This window comes from Gastrolobium bilobum, unplaced genomic scaffold, assembly GCF_033153095.1.
Source record: "Gastrolobium bilobum isolate Gb01-03AN ecotype WA unplaced genomic scaffold, APGP_CSIRO_Gbil_v1 utg12063, whole genome shotgun sequence".
Lineage (NCBI taxonomy): Eukaryota > Viridiplantae > Streptophyta > Magnoliopsida > Fabales > Fabaceae > Gastrolobium > Gastrolobium bilobum.
This window is the reverse complement of record NW_026899021.1, coordinates 163,574-184,648: the sequence shown is the minus strand read 5'-3', so window position 1 is coordinate 184,648 and position 21,075 is coordinate 163,574. Positions and strand designations below refer to the sequence as shown.

The 21,075-nt window shown below is 32.9% G+C and overlaps 1 protein-coding gene across 1 annotated transcript; it reads right to left on the bottom strand.

Moving 5' to 3' along the window:
- Nucleotides 1-760: 760 nt before the first annotated feature.
- LOC133286285 (laccase-7-like) lies at nt 761-5,694 on the bottom strand. The gene is made up of 6 exons (XM_061483682.1): nt 5,605-5,694; nt 3,963-4,114; nt 3,524-3,765; nt 3,239-3,367; nt 1,196-2,167; nt 761-891 (listed from the first exon to the last, which is right to left on the bottom strand). Exons 1-6 carry the CDS (start codon nt 5,692-5,694, stop codon nt 761-763), a joined length of 1,716 nt encoding a protein of 571 aa, XP_061339666.1.
- Between the last annotated feature and the right edge of the window lie 15,381 nt (nt 5,695-21,075).

Sequence of the window (21,075 nt, the reverse complement as noted above, 5' to 3'; positions counted from 1 at the left end):
CTATGAATGGAAGCTATAAAACCCACCATGAGATAAAGAAAATATAATACAAGAGGTAATATTTTAGAGATAGTTATTTTTTATTATAAATACATAATGTAGTGAGATCCACCATCCATTAAAAAAAATAATAACATAATTTTTTATGTGAGAAAAGCATAAGATAATTATCTCATATAAAATGAGAGAATATTTTCCCATAATACAAATACTAAACATTTTCGCAAACTAAATATATCTCCAAACTTCTCCTTTTTTATTTTATTTTATTTTTATTCTTTCTCCCTTTCTTCCCATAATGTAAACGAGAGGAGCATGAATCAAAATGTAAGAATAACATTACTGTTGCTGTAAAAATGATTTACAAACTAGAACACTCTTTACCATCAGCATTTAACTTCACCCGCTCTTACTTTTCCACATAAAAACACACTTAGTGTGTGTCTACGCAAACAATTATCTGTCTCACAAGATACTTAATCAATTTGGTGCAGTAATTAATCCGCTACTTCATTCCTACACAACTGGAACAATTGTTCTTATTTATATTATTGGCTTGCACTGTCGGTTACAACATCTCGCTTCGAAATTCCAAAATTAGTCGTAGAATAATTTATTTTACTCGGCATCGATACCGACTTTTATTTTCTACAAAAACAATATTCAAATAACATTAGGTACTAGATATACTTGTAATACAACTAGAAGAAAATGCGAGAGAGTTGATTTCTGATATGCAGTGCTGCACTCTACAGTGTAGTTAACATTTAGGTAGATCAGAAGGTGGTGGAGGGAGTGATGTTGAAGGAGTTGGTCCATTCTCAACCTCAAAAGCCATGTCTAGTCCCCATGGCACATGATCTTCCATATGGCAATGCACAAGCCATACTCCTTCAATATAATGAAGATATTATATTAGTGTGTGCTATCATCATCAATTCTAAGATTACTAATTCAAACTATTAATATTATAAACAACAAGTGCTAATATATGGCTACATCTGAATAGCATTGCAGTAGTTACTTACACAACAGTTTTACATGTTTTTTATTTTTTTATCAAAATCAAATGTAATGTAATGTAACAACGTAAACAATTATAAAAAATTGTAAAATGACAAATTGTTGAGGTAGCATTTTATTTTTTATTTATTTTTTAATTTGGTGAAGTAATGGAATAAAGAAAATTTAATACCTGGATTGTTTGCTTGGAATCTGATGACAGCCCATCCTCCTACAGGCACACCAATTGTGTTACGTATTTGAGGATTCACCAAATTAAACTTGGCTTTATCTCTAGTGGAATTGAAATTCCCAAACCCGAGAGCCAAAACATGGAAGCTAAAACCATGAATGTGCATGGGATGGTTCTGCACACCAATAAATGCTGTATTTTGGAACACAATCTCCACAGTTGAATTGAACTTGAGTTTCTTAGCCTTGGTTGATTTTGGCGCAAATATAAGGTTTTCATTGGAACTAATGTTCGGATTTGTGAAGTCAAACAAAATTGGAGGGTTGTTAGGAAAATCAGCAGTGTAAACCCCAATGACATTTTTAAAGAACGCTTCCAACATAGAGAACCCTCTCCCACTAGGGAGCACAAAGGACTCATTGTTCATGCTGGAAGAATATCTGTGATGGGATGGACCCTGACACGTGGCATTGGTGGCATTCACAGGATCACACCTTTGTAGGTTTAATCCAACGGTGATGAACATGTTCTCATCCACCTCAAGTGGGACAGGAACCCAATGTGGGGCCCCTACCAAGCTTGTTAAGTTGCTGTAGAACTTGAAAGCTGTTGGTGTGTCGTCTACGGGTGGTAGAGATGGCATCATGGGTTGTGATGATGATGATGATGCATCGTCGTAAACGACAATCCCACGAGTTGTCTTGTTGCCGAGGGCAGGACCACCATCACTATAAGGAGATGCAGCCATGTAGTATGAACCTGTGGATTGATTTGCTGTGAATAGAACATCAGCGGTTTGGCCAGGGGCGATGATAATGATGTCGGTGACAAAGTGGTTGGTGTATTCAGCATCAACAGCGACAACAGTGAAACTGTGATTTGCTATCTTGAAGAAAAAATCGTTATTGAGTGCAGCGTTGACCATTCGTAGCAAGTAGGTCTTTCTTTGCTTCACCTTCATCTTGAACGTCTCTGAATTATGTTCAAAAGATAGTACATACATGGACTTTAGATTCACGAGTTTCAAAGAGTTCAAATGTTGAATAAATGAACCTTATTGATGATTTCACATGTTTTGAGTAGACCGCTCAATGGTTTTTATATTACATTTGTAAAATGTGTTCTTATGCTAAAAGGCAAGAGCCTATGAGATTGAAACATGGATAAGCGGATCAAGCCTAAAATAAGTCCCTAGAAGGATTAAGCATAAACTACGCAAGATTAATTTATCTTGTGCTTAAATTAAATTTTTTTTTTTAAATGTGGTGATAAAGATCGAATTTCATATAACTTGATCATTGAGGTTTTGATAATATGTTATAAATTAAAGGTTATACTTCTCTTATGTTGCATAAGACAGTTAATAAATTTTGTATACACATAAAAGAGGAGTGGATCTCACCTCTATTTTTTTTTCTCTACTCTTATCTATGAGCCTCATTTGTAATTTTATTTCTACTACATTAGATAACTCATTTCTTAAAAATTAAAAAAAAATTATGGGAAATAATTATATCATGTTACATGAGATAATTATCTCATGCAACATAGACAAATTAGTGGGATCCACTATTTAAAAAAAAAAAACAGTAAACCTCACTATCTTGTATCTGTTGCATGAGATAATTATCTCATGCAACATGAGATAAATATATCCCAAAAATCATTTCCCATAAACTAACTCTCACAAAAACTTAAATTATTAGACAATACACAAATGATTGTATATTACATCTACAACAGGAACTCAATTATTTTTTTTGTAAAACACAAGTACCTACTCCTTTGTCAAAAAGTGAAAAAAATAAGATATGAGTTGAAGTAAATATAAACTTAGTAGTTTAAAAGTGTTACTGTTTGCCATATTTCATAAACGATGTACGGAGTACTCGTGTAACAGAAGCACGAAAAATACTTTCATGTAATAGATCTATTAAAACTTTTTCATATCCATAAGCAAATCTAAAAAGCAATCAGACTTCCAAAGTACAGTAATTAATTGTGTCTTAATATTGCACACTAGTGTTCAAGGAGGTAACATACGATTTCTAGAACAATTGAAGAGATTGCCAGGGAAGCCGTTGATTGTGAAAGCATCAGATAACCCAGGAGCTCCTCCAGTGGCGAGTGCTTGGGTTACATCATCCACAACATTAACATTATACCAATCACCTTCATTAAAAAAAAAATTACTTTTTTCCTGTCATGGAAAATATTACAATCTTTTGAAGTAATGCAATGCTTAATTAAGAGATGGAGAAGACTTATTATATGCATAAGGGAAAAATATGTCAAAGGGGAGTGAACAAACTTAACAAAAGATAATACCTAATATAATGGGAACTTGCTTGTAGGGTTTAGGAAACGGGAATCCTCCAAAACGAGGGTGAATGATGAAAGCACCATGAACTGTGGATCGTAAAACAGATGCATGAGCGTGCCACCATAATGTTCCGTCTTGTTTTGTCACGTTGAATTTATAAGTATATTTATTTCCTTGACTAATTGTGCATTGAGTTACATATTCAGGACCATCTGCCCAACCACTAAAGAGCTGAAACACTCCATGCCTACAAATATATGGTTAAAAGCCTTATTAATGACGTCTTATTAATATGAATGAAAAAAAAAGCAAGATTCCAACAGTATTGATAGTATATAGAGTACGTACATGCAAACGTCAAGAATCTGTGTAGAGAAAAGATTTTATGCTATTTTATCAAATTCTTGAAGGACATGTAAACATATATGATGGAGGAACATTTACCAATGAATGGTGATATTGTATGGTGCCTCATTGAATACATGGACAATCACAGTGTCACCTTCGCGGACATTTATCTGTGGTCCAGGGAAATGTCCATTCACTGTTACAATCACTCGCTCATTGCACAAGCGTTTGATAGTCTTGTTTTGAACCTGCAATGTATGAAAATTAATGTAAAAATATGAATATATATATAGGCAAAAAAATTAATTTATTATTTTTTTAATAAAAAATTACGAAAATGTAGTCGTTTTAAAATTATTTACACAAATATAGCAGTTAAACACGCCTAAATGGGACGTGACTATTAGGAGAGAAACACGCCCAAATGAAACGTGAGTGATGAGAGAAATACGCCCAGATAAAACGTGAGCTGAGTGAGAGAGACACGCCTAGATGCGGCGTGACCCAAAAGGAAAACACGCCCTCTTAGGCGTGATCGCATACTTAAAAAAATAATTTGACAGTGAGCTATTTTTTTAATGGAACATTCAGCCTTCAGTGAGCTATTTTAGCATTTCGACTGGAGACTATTCAACAACTTTCTTTTTCTTCTTCTTTTTTTTTGTCATATTCAACACAATTTCATTTATGATACCACCATCCCTGTCCTCACCTGTCGTTCTCACAATTTTTTTTTTAAAACAAACATTCATCATAAATTAAGAAAAAGGAAGTTTGCTGTGACTTTTGGAACATTGGATTTAGAATATGACACATATAAAGCCAAGTGAAGTCGAGCAAATCTTCACCTGTATGATTGAAAATTATGTTGTGAAAATATTTGTTGAACTTAGGAGAGACATGACGTCAGAAGATTTTGGCCTTCAAGACAAGTAAAAAATCAGTGACATTTAACCAAAAAAAAAGAGAAAAGATAAATCAATGGTCTCTCGAAAGCTGGAAGGTAAAAATCAATCAATCAATCAGTATAAGCTTCGTTTACGCTCAGATTGGACGTGTTTCTTCCTAGGTCACGCCTAAATGGGACGTGTCTCTTTCCTCTCAGGTCACTGTCTCTCTCCTGGGGGTCACGTCTGTTTATGGGTGTGAGTGGTCACGCCTATTCTAGGCGTGTTTGAGTATAATAGATTCATATTTAATTTCAAAACGACTACATTTACATAATTTTTTATTAAAAAAACAATAAATTAATTTTTTTGCCTATATATATAAGAAAAGTTATACGTATAACCTATTTTCGTTTACAACTTCTTACAACCATATATTAACTGTTAATTTTCGTCAATCAACATTTATTATTTTTGTATTAAACTCATTAATTAATTATTAATTTGCAATAAATGATAATTATTGATTGACGAAAATCAAAGGTTAAAATATAATTGTAAGAGATTATAAACAAAAATAGATTGTAAATACAATCTTTCTCCATATATATATATATATATATATATATATGTACGACGAAATTATGTATCAATATTAAATTTGAGAAAGGGTAGACGCTAATTAACAACCAAGTGTGTTGTAAATTGTTAAGTTACGTAAGGATTTGACAACTGGTTAACGCACCAAAAAAACAAAAGAAAACGTAGATACTAAGGTTCTTATATAGAGAAACAGACACAACAATATAAGGTATCAGAGCAAATGAAAATCAAAGGAGGTAGCCAATCACCTTGAAAGTGTGTTCAACTGTAGCGGCAAAAGCCAATGATGAAGCTAGAAGAGCAAAAGCCCATGCTAGAGTAAACACGAATAGCTTCATGTTTAAGAGGGAACCCAGAGAAGTACGAAGATATAGAAGCTTTTCTCTGGAATCAAATGATGTGACTATAGCTGTGAAAAAGTGTACTTGGATGTTTTAATTTAACTTGTGTTTTTGGAACACAACAAGGGCTTCAAATATAGAGTCAGTGAGATTTTACCTTTTCCCATTTGCGTGTTCTATCATGAGCTATCCACACAAGCAACTCCAATGAGATTTGAGTTGGCAAAGAAGTAGGGACAATTACCTTTTTGTCACTGTTTGGAGTACTATTTATCACAATGCCACTATCTATTCGAATTTTTCAAAATATCATATCATATTCTCGCTACGTCAACAAGCGAGACTGGATTGGACACATGGCAGTATCTTATATATAGGCCACAAATCTCGCCTAGCAGTGTGGCGAGATTTGTGATCAATGTGGCAGATTGCCACATCTGCAAAAAGCTATTCACCTGGCTAATCTTGCTGGGCTGCCCAGCGAGATTAGGTGACTTTCTTCACGTGTTAGCACCTTGCGTATCTCGCTGGGCTGCTGACTGAGATTATAGGCAATCGTACACCCAATAGATGCATGTGTGACACGTGTCACAACCGCATGAATCTCGCTTGGTAGGTGTCACATCCCGGGTGCTGACAAGGGCGGGGAGTGATCGCCGGTGCGAAAGGGCATGGACAATGAGCGGCTCCTGGCAGGTTTCCAGTGAGGGGGTACATGAATGAATCGAATCAACACCCGAAAGAGAGGGATTCCAGGGACTGTGCTAGTATGGGACGGTACAGTTGGGAATTGCTTATAAGAATTAAGTGGTACTAACTATACTAACAAGATGCATCTGCTTTTCGGTAGTCCGGAACGGAAGAACTCCACAGTTAAGCGTGCTTGACTTGGAGCAATTCTGGGATGGGTGACCTCCTGGGAAGTTTTCCCGGGAAGTGTGCGAGTGAGGAAAAAGCACACTGAAAAGTCTCGTGTTAATTGGTACTACCTATACTAACAAGATGCATATGCTTTCCGGTAGCCCGGAACAGAAGAACTCCACAATTAAGCGTGCTTGACTTGGAGAAATTATGGGATGGGTGATCTCCTAGAAAGTTTTCTCAAGAAGTGTGCGAGTGAGAAAAAAACACACTGAAAAGTCTCGTGTTAGAATGTGGAGATAATCGTTGATTCTTGAAGCGGCTGGGCGTTACAGTAGGCTGGCGAGTTATGTGCAGCCAAACCCCTACGAGAGTACCATGCTAATTATCATTTAAGTTACGTTTATAGTTAATTATTAGGTTTTGTTACTTTATAAATGTCAAAATTTTCATGCGCATCAATTAGAGAAATTCAGTTATTTCGAGACAAAAAAAATATATTAGAAGGGGGTAATGTTGTGGTTGAGGAAAAAATTGATAGTATTTAATTATAAATTTCAAAAATTAATGGTAATTATTGAATAAGTTAAAGTTGTAAGGACTATATATTTATTAAAGAGATAACAATAATACTAACTCATTATAAAAATTAGGACAAAAGAATTATGATATATATATTTTCCATATTATTGTATAAATAGAAAAACAAATACGTTGCACACAATCACCTATGAATATGGGTAGATGGAAGTGTGAGGTAGATATTTAATACTTTGACTCTGGATCACCAAAAGAAACGAAGTTTAGTTACTATATGTAGAATTATAAAAATCGGTTAGTAGCCTAGAGGTAGGTCAGGGTGTTGACATGTGAAAATATCTGAACTAAACTCGACCAGCAGCCCAGCAAGATATGCAGCGTGTTGACACGTAGAAAAAGTCCACCTAATCTCGCTGGTTAGTCCAATGAAATTAGTCAGGTGGACAACTTTTTAAAGATGTGACAGTCTGCGATATTGACCACAAATCTTGTTGCATTGCTAGATAAGATTTGTGGCCAGCAAGACACTATACCACGTATCCAATCTAGTCTCATTTGTTGGTATAATGAGAATGTGACGTGACATTTTTAAAAAAGTTTCAGTGGATATTATGATAAATAATATTACAAACAATAGTAAAAGAGTCAATGTCCCCAAAAAAAAAGCGAGATTAACATTATTCTAACACTCAACAGAGGCGGAAAAATGAAGTTATAGGTATAATAGGAAATGATGCTGCAATCGATGGAACCTCGCCCCTTGCTTATCAACAATTCAGCTTATACGGGTTCATAAGCAGGGATACGGCAAAAAAATTGATATATTATTTTTTAAATAAAAAATTATGAATTTATGACAATTTTAAAAATAATTATTATTTATTGTATAATATCACGTCCAATTTGGACGTCACCAATCACGTTTAAATTGGGCGTCACTCAAGAGGGAATCACGTCTAATTTAGGCGTCACTCATCAGGTGTTGACACGTGTCACATTTTTTTCCAAAAAAAAATTTAACAATTTAATCATAAAACATCTGAAGGTCATAACTTTTGACTCGGGTATCCAAACCAGGTAATTCTTTTTTTTGATTCCACATAATTTTTTGAGATTTGCGTAATGACATCTTATTTGACATATTTTATTTCTCACAAACACAATTTAAATTTGCAAGAATAGTATTATAAGAGCGGTTAAACCAAAAAGCCTCCGAGTTCTGGATTTGTGATTTAATATAAAAAAATAAATAAAGATTTGATTTGTGATTTAAACTCAAAAATTAATTTGAAAAATCTGTATTAATAAAGGAAATAATTAAATAATATTCTAAATCTCTAAGGAAGAAGGATTTTATTTTTGAAATTAATGATTAATACTATAAGCTTCTGGGTTATTGTTCGTGGTCTGAAATTAATGATGGCTTATGAATGTTTTTCAAAAATAAAATCCTTCTTCCTTAGAGATTTAGAATATTTATTCCTTTATTAATACATATTTTTCAAATTGATTTGTGAGTTTAAATCACAAATCAAATCTTTATTTTGTTTTCCTTTTTAATAGTAATTTTTATTTTTATTTTTTAATTTAAATCACAAACCAAATATTTATTTATTTTTTTATATTAAATCACAAACGCAGAACTCAAAGGCTTCTGGGTTTAACCGCTCTTATAATATCATTCTTGCAAATTTAAATTGTGTTTGTGAGAAATAAAATATGTCAAATGAGATATCATTGCGTAGATTTCAAAAAGTTATGTGGAATCAAAAAAAGAATTACCTGATTTGGATACTCGAGTCAAAAGTTATGGCCTTCAGGAGTTTTACGATTAAATTGTTACTTTTTTTTTTGGAAAAAAATACGAGACGTGTTAATACCTAATGAGTTTAGGCGTGAATACCTCTTGAGTGACTCCCAATTTAGACGTGATTGGTGATACCCAAATTGAGCATGATATTATGCAATAAATGTGTAATTATTTTTAAAACAGTCATAAATTCATAATTTTTTATTTAAAAAATAATAAATTAATTTTTTTTGCTGAGCACATTAGGTGTTCTTTGTATTTTAACACCTCTCTAAGAAAAATATATTACAAATAATATAACTAAATATTATTAACTAATTTTTTATTTTCATTAAAAAATTGCCTTATCTTATCTGAAATATCACAAAAATCACTCAATTATTTGCCAACGCAAAAGCTAGATATTTCTTTTTTGGTACAACTTAGGACAATTATTATGTCAGGGCAAGGATGCTTTTTCAGGACCCATTTATATTCGGGTTTAAGTTTTTTTATGTTGTAGGATTGTAGGAGAGAAAAAAAGTAGAGAGAAATTAAATGTGGGTCCCATATTTTATATTAAAAAAGAAAAGAAAAATTAATTGGCACGGAAAACGAATTAGTGTAGGAAAATGATGTACTCTTATGTAGCATAAGAGTACTATTTCCCTTTATATTCTCTTTCTATTTGTCATTTTATAATAACATTTCGTATTGTTTATGTTTGTCACATTTGTGCTTTAACTTTATGCACATAAAACGAGGTTTCTTTTTTGTGACTTTTTTTTTTTTTTTGAAAATGCTGTTTTTTGTGACTCTAAACAACTGGGAGAGTGACCATTTTGCCACGCTTCACCAAATTATTTACCAGACTGCCACACGAACAGTAAAAATTCCCAGAATGCCACGCGGCATAATTCGCTACACGGTGCAGTGAATTATGTTTGCAAATAATTCGCTACACAGTGTAGCGAAATATGCAGTGTCAGGCTGCACAGTCAGCAAAAATGACACGTGTTAAGCTGACAGTAATTCACTAGGGTGTGTAGCGAATTATGCCTATTATGCTGCCAGCTTGACACGTGTCATTTTTGCTAACTGTGCAGCCTGACACTGCATATTTCGCTACACTGTGTAGCGAATTATTTGCAAACATAATTCGCTGCACAGTGTAGCGAATTATGCCGCGTGGCATTTCGGAAATTTTTACTGTTCGCGTGATAGTCTGATAAATAATTTAGTGAAACGTGACAAAATGGTCGCTGTCCCCTAAACAATGGCTTGCACACAGTAAGAAATCAGTCTTCGTACTCAATCATACACCCGTACAAGACTCGTGGTTCACATGTAACATTAAAATAATATAATTCGTGTTTTACAATATAAAAAATGATTATGTTTATCTCATTTTACTCCTACACACAAAAAGAAATTGAATCATACCACTCTTTTTTCTCTCTCCTTTTACTTGTAGATCTCATTAATACTTTTCTTTCTTCAATATAAGATATTTTTTTTCATAAAACATAAGAAAAATATATCGTTATAAAAAAATATATAATGTTAGCAGGGAGTAACACTGCACTCACGAAAAACAAATAAATATTGTATTTTATCCAAATTTCATTCTCTCTTTGGAAATCGACACCACAACACAAAACACGATATAATATTTTGATATATTAATTTTAAAAAATAGTAATTTTTAATATATTAGAGCATGTTTTGATATTAAATAATATTTTCAATTTATGTAATATATATTATATTTAATATTTAATCATGTAACAAAAAATAAAGCTAAATTTATAATACCTATTAATTTTACAAAGAAATATAATGTATTATAAATATTTATATTAAACTCAATAAAATGATAATCGTAATCCAACGAATCTAATAGTTAGAATTAAAAACGTAACACAACGTAAATTTTGAATTCTTTTTTAAGTCTCTATAACGCGTGTGTCGGGAAGTGTCAAATATTACACGTCTTGTAAAGTGTCAAACACTATACGTCTCGTAAAGTGTCAAATATTACACGTCAATTTTTTGAAATACCAGTGTATCATAATACGTAGAAAATATTCTTTTACATTTTTCCTATCCTTTTAACACCAAAAGAATGTCCTTCCCAATCTCCTTATTCTCATTTTCTTCAATGGCCTCCTTTTTGTTCAAAACCAAAAAACAAAAAAAAAAAGATAGGGGGGGTTTGTTATGCTAGCAAACAATAGCAGCAACCACGGTGGGTTTTAATTGATGAAGGTTATTCTTGCTTTTATTCATAATTGTCTCATTGAACTAGAGAGGATTAGGAACCTCCAACTGCAAACACATACATGGTCACCATGATATCATTAAATCATCTCATGACTTTGTTTATCTTATAGCTGTTCAAAGGTACAAACTAAGTCAGAGGTCTCTCTAGTATTTAATTTTTATTTGGTGCCGCTTCCTTAATCTCTTAATCTCTTTCTATAAATACAAAGAGGTCAGAGTTACTCTATTCGTTACATAACAGAAACTATAAAAAAAGAAGAAGATGACTTTTAATTTATATATAAATTGAACTAAGAATAACATCAAGTTAGGGAATAAAAAGGTGAAGTTAGAGTTAGAGAGCAAATAAAAAAAAAAGAGAGAGGATATTTGAGTAGTAACCCCATAGCCATTTAAATGGATTTTGAGAAAGATGTGGCTTTGAGTTCTGTATTGCAACGGAAAATATATGGTGGAGCAGGTTTCTTCTATCAAGCTATAAATTAAAATATAGGAAAAATATGTATTATTTTTAAGAACACAAAATTGTATTATTCTAAGTAAGAAAAAGATATAGATCATGGAAGAGAGAGTGGGGAATTTGTTTTTTAAAAGTGTGGATCTCACTTCATTGTGAGAGTGAAAGGACACGAGGTGTGTCATTTAAAATGACATGCCTTTTTTCCTTAAAATATTTATAAATTATTTTCTTTTATAATCTTCTGGTTTTATTTTAATTAGTTTTTCCTAAAATATTTTTTTTGTATGCGTAATAGCCATGAGAAAGTTACGATGTTACATTCTTCGAGTAAGAGAGATCTCTTACAATGTACCACCGAAAAAGTTCCATGTTATTTATATGAATAATTACTGACTCACATTTTGAGTATATTTTTAGATAATAGTGTTTGTTTTTTTAAATGATATAGAATTATATTATTTTAGTTAAAATTATTATATATTATGGTGTGAGAAAGAATTATACAATAAAATTTGTGGTCGGAGAAAGTTGAAGATTTTTCGAATTTAAATATTAAATAAAATTATTTTTAACTAAAATAATTATCTTATAAAAAGACTAATATTTTTCCATATTTTTAATATTACAATTGGGGTAGTGCACAGTCAATGCTATAGAGCAAATCAGCAAATCGAAATCTCTTGCTCCTGTGGTAAACAAGAATTTCTGGTGATGGCATGAGATTATATCCATTAACTTCATTCCATCCATCATCTTATTTGTACTTTTTATCATAAATAACTTATGCAATATTGATAAAACCATTTTTGGTTGTTATTGTTATAAATAATTTATTCGTTGTCCATATCCGTTATATAACTGTTATGACTGTTGGAGACGTTATGACCGGTAGAGATGTTATGACTGTTGGAGAAGTAATTTTAGTCATTTTAACTTTCATGTTTTCTGAGCCTATAAATAAGGCATGTATAAAGCATCTTGGATATATGACAATACAACTAGAATTCATTCACCTATCCATCTCTATATTCTTCTTTTAGTTCTTATTAATTTTACAACACGTTATCAGCACTATTCCGCTCGCGTGACGATTCCGCTCGAATGATTCCTTTACCTTTCTATCTTATTTATGTTCTTTCCATTTACTCGTTTTCTTGTTACTTATTTTAACTTTGATTATTTTGTAGTTACTCTGGAGTGGTGTTTTGGGTACAGAGAGTATAATCAAAAGGTGAAGAGAATATCTTTTTTTCTCTAAAGCAAGGTTAGATTTTCAAATAGCTATGGAGAGAGGTTAGTATCCCAATTCTTAAATCCTTGTACTTGAAATCATTAATTCTAAGACCCCCTTTATGCTCTACGTTAGGTTTCTTTTACCATCATTCTACTTTCATTTTAATTTGGTAACTTTTTGATTATTTGTGTTTCTGTCTTGTAAAAATTTATAAAAGAAAATGTTCTATTTGATGCACCTGGTTGACTCGCTTAGATTGAGATTTTTCATAATTTATTTCTTTATTTAGAGATTTTAATAATTATTAGTTATTTTCTTTTTGTTATTTAAGATTATGTTTGAGTGTGCGTTGATTGTGCGTTATCTCCTTTGATTGCGCATGATTATAGTTATTTACTTTTTTTGTTATTTTATTTTTGCCTATTTAAGGCTTGGAGAACCCTATTGTTATTTGGTTGTTTTTTGTTAAAGAAAATTAAGAAAAAAGAATAGTATTTTCTCGCAATCCTGGTATTTGTTTTTACTTCTGTTTAGCCAATTGGTTACTGCTTCGGCATTATTTAATGATGCACCTGGGTGACTCGCTTGGATTGGGCTTTTTCATAATTTATTTCTTTATTTAGGGATTTTAATAATTATTAGTTATTTTCTTTTTGTTATTTAAGATTATGTTTAAGTGTGCGTTGATTGTGCGTTATCTCCTTTGATTGCGCATGATTATAGTTATTTACTTTTTTTGTTATTTTGTTTTTGCCTATTTAAGGCTTGGAGAACCCTATTGTTATTTGGTTGTTTTCGGTTAAAGAAAATTAAGAAAAGAGAATAGTATTTTCTCGCAATCCTTGTATTTGTTTTTACTTCTGTTTAGCCAATTGGTTACTGCTTCGGCATTATTTGGTAATCAGAGCTCTGGTTGTCATTTAAATGGCTGAATAGAACAATGGCGGTCGAGGTCGAGGTCGTGGACGACGGGGTCGAGGCGACGGCGGCGGTAGAGGGCGTGGTAACACCCTTTATGGCGACGGCAAACAACCACACATCGACGCGCGAGACGCCACAATGGTAGCAATAGCTACTACAATGGCAGAACAAAGTAGACGAATTCAGGAGCTCGAACAACGAATTGCCCAAACACAGTTGGACGAGTTAGATGAAGGAAGGGAATCTGCAAGATTATCTCATTAGGAGGAAAGGAGCGAAAACCCATTCTGGGACTGGAACCAGGAGCGACGAGGACAGAGTCAACCTGGAAATCAATCCTTTTTTCCCAATATTGGGGTGAAGTTGAGATCCCAGAATTCGAGGGCACCACTCATCCAAATGAGTTCATCGACTGGTTACACACCGTCGAAAGAGTCTTTGATATCAAAGACTTGACAGAAGACCAGAAGGTCAAACTGGTCGCTATCAAAACTGAGGAAGCATGCCTCAATTTGGTGGGAACATATTAAGAAGCAGCGAAACAAAGAAGGGAAGTCAAAGATCAAAAGTTGGGATAAGATGAAGAAACTGTTACAACAAAAATTCTTACCCATTCGTTACCAGCAGGAGGCATTTATTGAGTACCATAATCTCAAGCAGCGAGACCTATCAGTTGAGCATACAACTGAGTTTGATCGTTTACGGATGCGCTGTGATATTGCAGAGGAGGACGAGTGATATTGCAGAGGAGGACGAACAACTGGTTGCTCGTTACCTAGAAGGACTGCGAACTGAGATCTCAGATGTTGGATACCTACAACAATATTGGTCATATGAGGATGTATGTCGACTAGCTTTGAATATAGAGGAGCAGTGTAAGAGAAGAGGAGGTACTTCAAAATTCCAACCCAGATTTTGTGACAAAGGACAGTTATCAAGCTCGACAGCCAACACTAGTGCGGGGATGGAACCTTCTAACCCGAAACTAGTGAGCAAGGGGGGAGCGATCAATGGTGAAGCAAGCAAGACAAGGACTATGGCAAAGAGATGTTTCAAGTGTCAGGGTTTAGGACACTTCGCTGCTGATTGTCCAAACCGGCAGTATGTTACTCTTGCGGATACTCAAGCCCATGATATAGGCCCCACCTATGATGAGTATGAAGAACATGAGGTGGATTTATTTTCGGTGATTCAGGCGAAGCCTTGGTTGTCCGAAGGGTGTTGAATGTTGACATCATTAATGATGAGTCGTGGCTTCGAAACAATTTATTCTGCACCAAGTGCACCAGCGGCGGTAAGGTGTGTAATATGATCATTGATGGAGGGAGCTACGAGAATGTAGTCTCTAATACCATGGTCGAGAAGCTAAGATTGAAAACAGAGGAACACCCACAACCATACAAGCTTGCTTGGCTGAAGAAAGGAAGTGAGGTGAAGGTGAAACAGAGGTGTCTCGTATAATTTTTTATCGGGAAAAGGTACACTGATGAGGTGTGGTGCGATGTGATTCCGATCGATGTGTGTCATATCTTGTTAGGGAGGCCGTAGCAATTTGATAGGAAGACGAAGCACGATGGCTTCAAAAATACTTACACTTTCAAGAAGGACGGACTAACTGTTACCTTGGGTCCATCTGAATTAAAGGAGGAGACGAAGAACACTATGTTGTCTAGAGTAGGTTCCCAAGAGGAATCTACCAATGCCGTTGAGATATGTGCTTGTGTGGTGATAGAACAAAATTCTGGTGTTTCTGACATTCCTTTGCAGGTTAAGCCATTGCTTTGACGTGGTTCCTGAGGAGATGCCATTGGAATTTCCACCTATGATAGACATCCAGTATTGTATTGACCTTGTGCCTGTGCCAGGAGCTGTTATTTCCGACAAAGCTACATATAGGATGAGCACTGAGGAGCAAAAGGAGTTACATTCACAGGTTCATAATCATATTCAGAAGCAGAATGTGAAATATAAACAGCAAGCTGACAATCATAGAGATCAAGCCATTTTCAATGAAGGCGATATGGTATGGATCCACCTTAGGAAGGAACATTTTCTGGCTAGCAGGATTGTTAAACTACCTAGAGCTAATGGTCCCTTCAGGGTGCTCGGGAAGATCAATAACAATGCTTACAAGATTGAACTTCTTGGGGAATACAATATTTCTAGTACTTTCAATATTGCTGACTTGTCTCCCTATCATGATGATGAAGAGGGCATAACGTGCGAGAATAACTATGAAGATCCGTTAGATTCGAGGACGAATCTTCTTTTGACAGGGGAGAATGATGCACCTGGGTGACTTGCTTGGATTGAGCTTTTTCATAATTTATTTCTTTATTTAGGGATTTTAATAATTATTAGTTATTTCCTTTTTGTTATTTAAGATTATGTTTGAGTATGCGTTGATTGTACGTTATCTCCTTTAATTGCGCATGATTATAGTTATTTACTTTTTTTGTTATTTTGTTTTTGCCTATTTAAGGCATGGAGAATCCTATTGTTATTTGGTTAAATAAAATTAAGAAAAGAGAATAGTATTTTCTCGCAATCCTTGTATTTGTTTTTACTTCTGTTTAGAGCCAATTGGTTACTGCTCCGGCATTACTATTTGTAACCAAATTTATAAAAGAAAATGTTCTATTTTTTTTTGAAAGTATATATTAATTGACCGTGGTTATTTGCTGCTAAATTTTTTTTGATTCAAATCACAGTTAATTCTAACAAATATGGTTTCAATCTTCAAGTTGCATATGGTGATCTGTTTTTGGTGATGATTTTTCTTCTTTCTAATCTTCACTTGTTTGTATATTGGTTCTATAGTTTGACTTTGGTAACGGTGTATTATGGTAATTTTCACTGTTAATTGTCATTGTGGATGTGAACATTGAATAGATGTGTCATCCTATGATAATTATTTCACAATATCTTATCTTATTGGTCTGTAACATGGGTTTCACCTTTTCCAGCTATCAATAAAAAAATAAAAAAATCTTTGTAAAGCGGTAACAATTAGAAATTTCAGTAATGCTTGTTTAAATCTAATAATTGATTCCATTACTTGTAATATACTGTTTAATTTTCCTAGCAAAAGTAAAAATGTTTCTTTCAATTTTTAAAGCAGTTGGAGATTCAAATTTTGAATTTCATGGATTGTTGAACATTGTGCTTGTAGACTTGTAGTTCAGTCAGTAACCTTAGTTTATTCTATTTATTAGGGAGTTGAAATTTTTGTTTAAGTTTCATACTTAAAGGTGAAGCTCTTATTAATTGCTGGTTGCATTTGTTAAAGAGTATCTCTATAACAATATTGTCTTGCCCCCCTCACTCGTCAGGGTTATCTTTATAATTAATTTAATAGGCTATATGCCAATATTGCATTTTTCCCATAGCATAATTTTTTTTATAATTATAGCGATTAATTTTTCCTTTTTATATCACCATTAAATTCGCTGTTAAAAAAAACAGTTACAAAGCATTTGACATCAATCGAATTTAATTCTAATTAATTTTGAGAAACCGTTGCAACATTTTGTGTTACAATCATTTATGGTTGCTATTGAATAAAATAAATGTTTTGAGATATATTTTATTTCCATTTATTCAGTAATATTCTTTTAACTGAATGCAAATTAAGAGTAATGATGATATGAAATTAAATGCATTCTTCTCGTTTTTGTGAATCAAAATTAATGTCATAATTTTTAATTTTATTGTGTTCAGAGTCTTGATGACTATTAATTTGCCTTTTATTTGAAATTTAACCTTTAATTGAATATCCATTACAATGGTTTTATATATGATTAAATCTCATAACCACTACAGTTATCTCATGCATGGTTAAATGCTTTTCACTAATTTAATGTATGAATATGTGAGTTGGCATGATTATGCATATGGTACAATGATGATTATTACCATTGTGGTTTTTATGATTGAATGCAATTGTATCGGTTATTGATTGACATTGTTAATGATTATTGTAACCGAACATTATAATCTTCATATTTTTTATTATTTTGAATTGGCCCCCTTTTTTTTTTTGAGTAAACAAAATACATGTAACGAATTTTTATAATTTTAATTTATTTTGAATGCTAATCAAATACAAAACTGTGCATGCAATGATTTTAGGGTGTAAGACTCTTAAAAGCTGAAGATTATTTTTATGATATTTTAAAATTTGTGAAATAATTTTAGGAATATAACATAAATTTGATAGCATTTCAAATGACGGTTTTTGTTCGAATTGATTGTTATAGATATAACATTTGAAATGATCGTTTGAATCTGATATATAATTCCTAAAGGGATGATAGGAAATTCAACATTGGATCAAATCATGAAAAAGGCCAAACGAAGCATGTGTCACCAAAATTCTTCTTCACTTATGATCTTCAACAAAATGGTGAAATTGATGTTCAATAAATTCGTTTAATTTGGCAGATTTATTTACCAAGGCATTACCTACTTCAAGTTTTGAGAATACAAGATCGGGATGCGTAAACTCAGAGATATTAAATAATGATATCATCAGGGGGAGTTACGTGTTGCACTCTTTTTTCCTTCACCATGGTTTTGTCCTATTGGATTTTCCTGATAAGGTTTCTAAAGAGGCAACTTCTAATACCTACTTCTTAATAGGATTATTGGACATCCAAGGGGGAGTGTTATAAATAATTTATTGACTGTCCATATCCGTTATATAACCGTTATGACTGTTGGAGACGTTATGACCGGTAGAGACATTATGAATGTGGAGAAGTAATTGTAGTCATTGTAACTTTCATGTTTTCTGAGCCTACAAATAAGGTATGTATAAAGCATCTTGGATATATGACAATACAACTAGAATGCATTCCCCTATTCATCTCTATATTCTTCTTTTAGTTCTTATTAATTTTACAATAGTTATGAATATTTAAGTTCTTAAGATTTTTTTGTAAGTTAAGCTTGTTTTATGTTAGATTTATTAGTTAAAAATATTCTTTAAAGTTCTTAAAATCGTTGCATTAAATTATTTCAATTGAAATTAAATAGTTTGCATGGGTTAACTTTTCTTTAAAAAGGAGGATATATCATCACTTATAATTGGTATATAATGTAAGGGAAATAGTTTTCTTATGTAATAGGAAAATAATTATCTTATGTTATAGAAACAAAATTATAAGTAAGACCTATAGGTAAGACGAGAGAAAAAAAAAGCGATGAGACCCACCTTTATTTTACTTATGTAAAAAATTTATTTCTCTCATCTAAAATTAGATAAATATAACCCATAATATAAATAATATTCAGGTTGTCTCGTGTATCAAAGCCGACGAAAACAGTGACATATTAAAGTCACTTTCCTTTGCAGTAGTCAGTGGCTTGTGCTTGGAATGAAAAAAAAAATGTGTTGCCAATATTCATAGTGGCTATACTGTCAAAGAATGCGGAGGATACAAGGAGTTGCACAATGTGCAACACGAAAATGCAAATGGAACACTCAAAACTCATTTGCCCGTACTAAAATTAAATATTATTGCTTTACCCTTATAATATCAATTTGTCCTTATTTGATTGTTGATTGAGTTATGTACTCAGTATAGGAGATTAATATTCGAGTATATTATGCAAAATAGTAAATACTCGAGTACACATGTGACATACTCAAGTATTGTTCGTGATCTGAATTTTTAGGAATATTTACTCGAGTACATGGGTGATGTACTCGAGTAAATATTCATAAAAACACAGATCACGAACAATATTCGAGTATTCAACCCAAGTTACTTGCGAGAACTTGATTTTCTATAAAACTCTCATATCAAGCATTTCTGACCATTGATTAGACCAAGTAATCGATTACACCAGCATACAATAATCAATTATATTAGTGAATTGAGGCTCAAATCACATATTTCTGACCCTTGGCTGGACAACGCAATTGATTACACCACATACAGTAATCGATTATATTAGTGAAATGAGCCATATAAATTTTTTTCACGAGATTTTTTGGATCAAACAATTTTCTATAGTCATATACTTATAATATTGGACTTGACTCGGGTGACCTGATAAGGGGCTTTGTGGGTATCACAAGACCTATTTGCGTTATAAAATTTGGAAAATTTAATCTCGACACTTCAGAAGGTCATAACTTTTAATTAGGGTGTTCGAATCAGATTTTTTTTTATTCTACATAACTTTTTGAGAGCTACGTGCTACAAAATACCCGAAGGAGATTTGGTCCAAAAAATACTTCTTTGTACCCCGTTTGGCATATTTTATCTTTGCAAATAATGTTATTTAAATTTTTACTTTTCAACACTAACAAATAATCCTTCTGGAATTTTCTAGCGCATAAATCTCAAAAAGTTACATGAAATAAGAAAAATCACCTAATTCGAACCCTCTAGCCAAAATTTATGGCCTTCCATAGTTTTATGGTAAAAACTCATCATGCTCGTGTACATGACCCTGATACTCGAGTATATAGTGCCATACTCGAGTATCAGGGTCTTGTACACGAGTAGAAAGTCACAACACCTGATTTTTTAATTATGTTAAACTAGACATCTCAAGCTTTTCAACGACATATTTTATGTCTCAATTGGAGTTGCATAACTCTGGTTATATTTTTCGCAAAGTGACTACTGTAAACTAAATTTCCATCAACAATGAAACAGCTTAAAACTCAAACCTAGACCAATAGTCTTATCCAATGGATCTAAAATTTTACATGATTGTATCCCTATGTGTTAACTTCACATAGGTAACATCACTCAATTTTGAGCTCTGTAGCTCGAGATATCGCAATTTTACTAAACTAGGTTTGCTGTAATCGATTACCCATTCTGTCAGGGTTTAATTGATTAAACCACGAGGGTTAATCAATTAAATCATCAACAAGATGTAGAAAACCAGATTTTTACTGCATAATTTTCATTCCAATGGTTTCCAAAGGTTCCATGTAAGAACCCGCACCGTTAAATTAGGAATTTAAATAATTTGATTATGAGTTCAGTAAATAATTCCATAATTGACTTTGGATAAATATAGAAAGATTAGAATAATTATCGTGAAGGTCAAATAACGCTTCAATAGCTTTTCTGATGAAAAGCGCAAATACCGGTCCTGTTTCACGGTATAAATGCGTACTAGTGAAGTGTCCCGAAAAATTATAATAAAAATATAATATTCCTTGAAAAATATCTAGGTCAAGGATATCAGGTTTAGAGCAAGAATAATGAGCGTTAATTGTCAGAACTAATACCGGTCACGTATAAAACGTGTATCGGCAAAGTG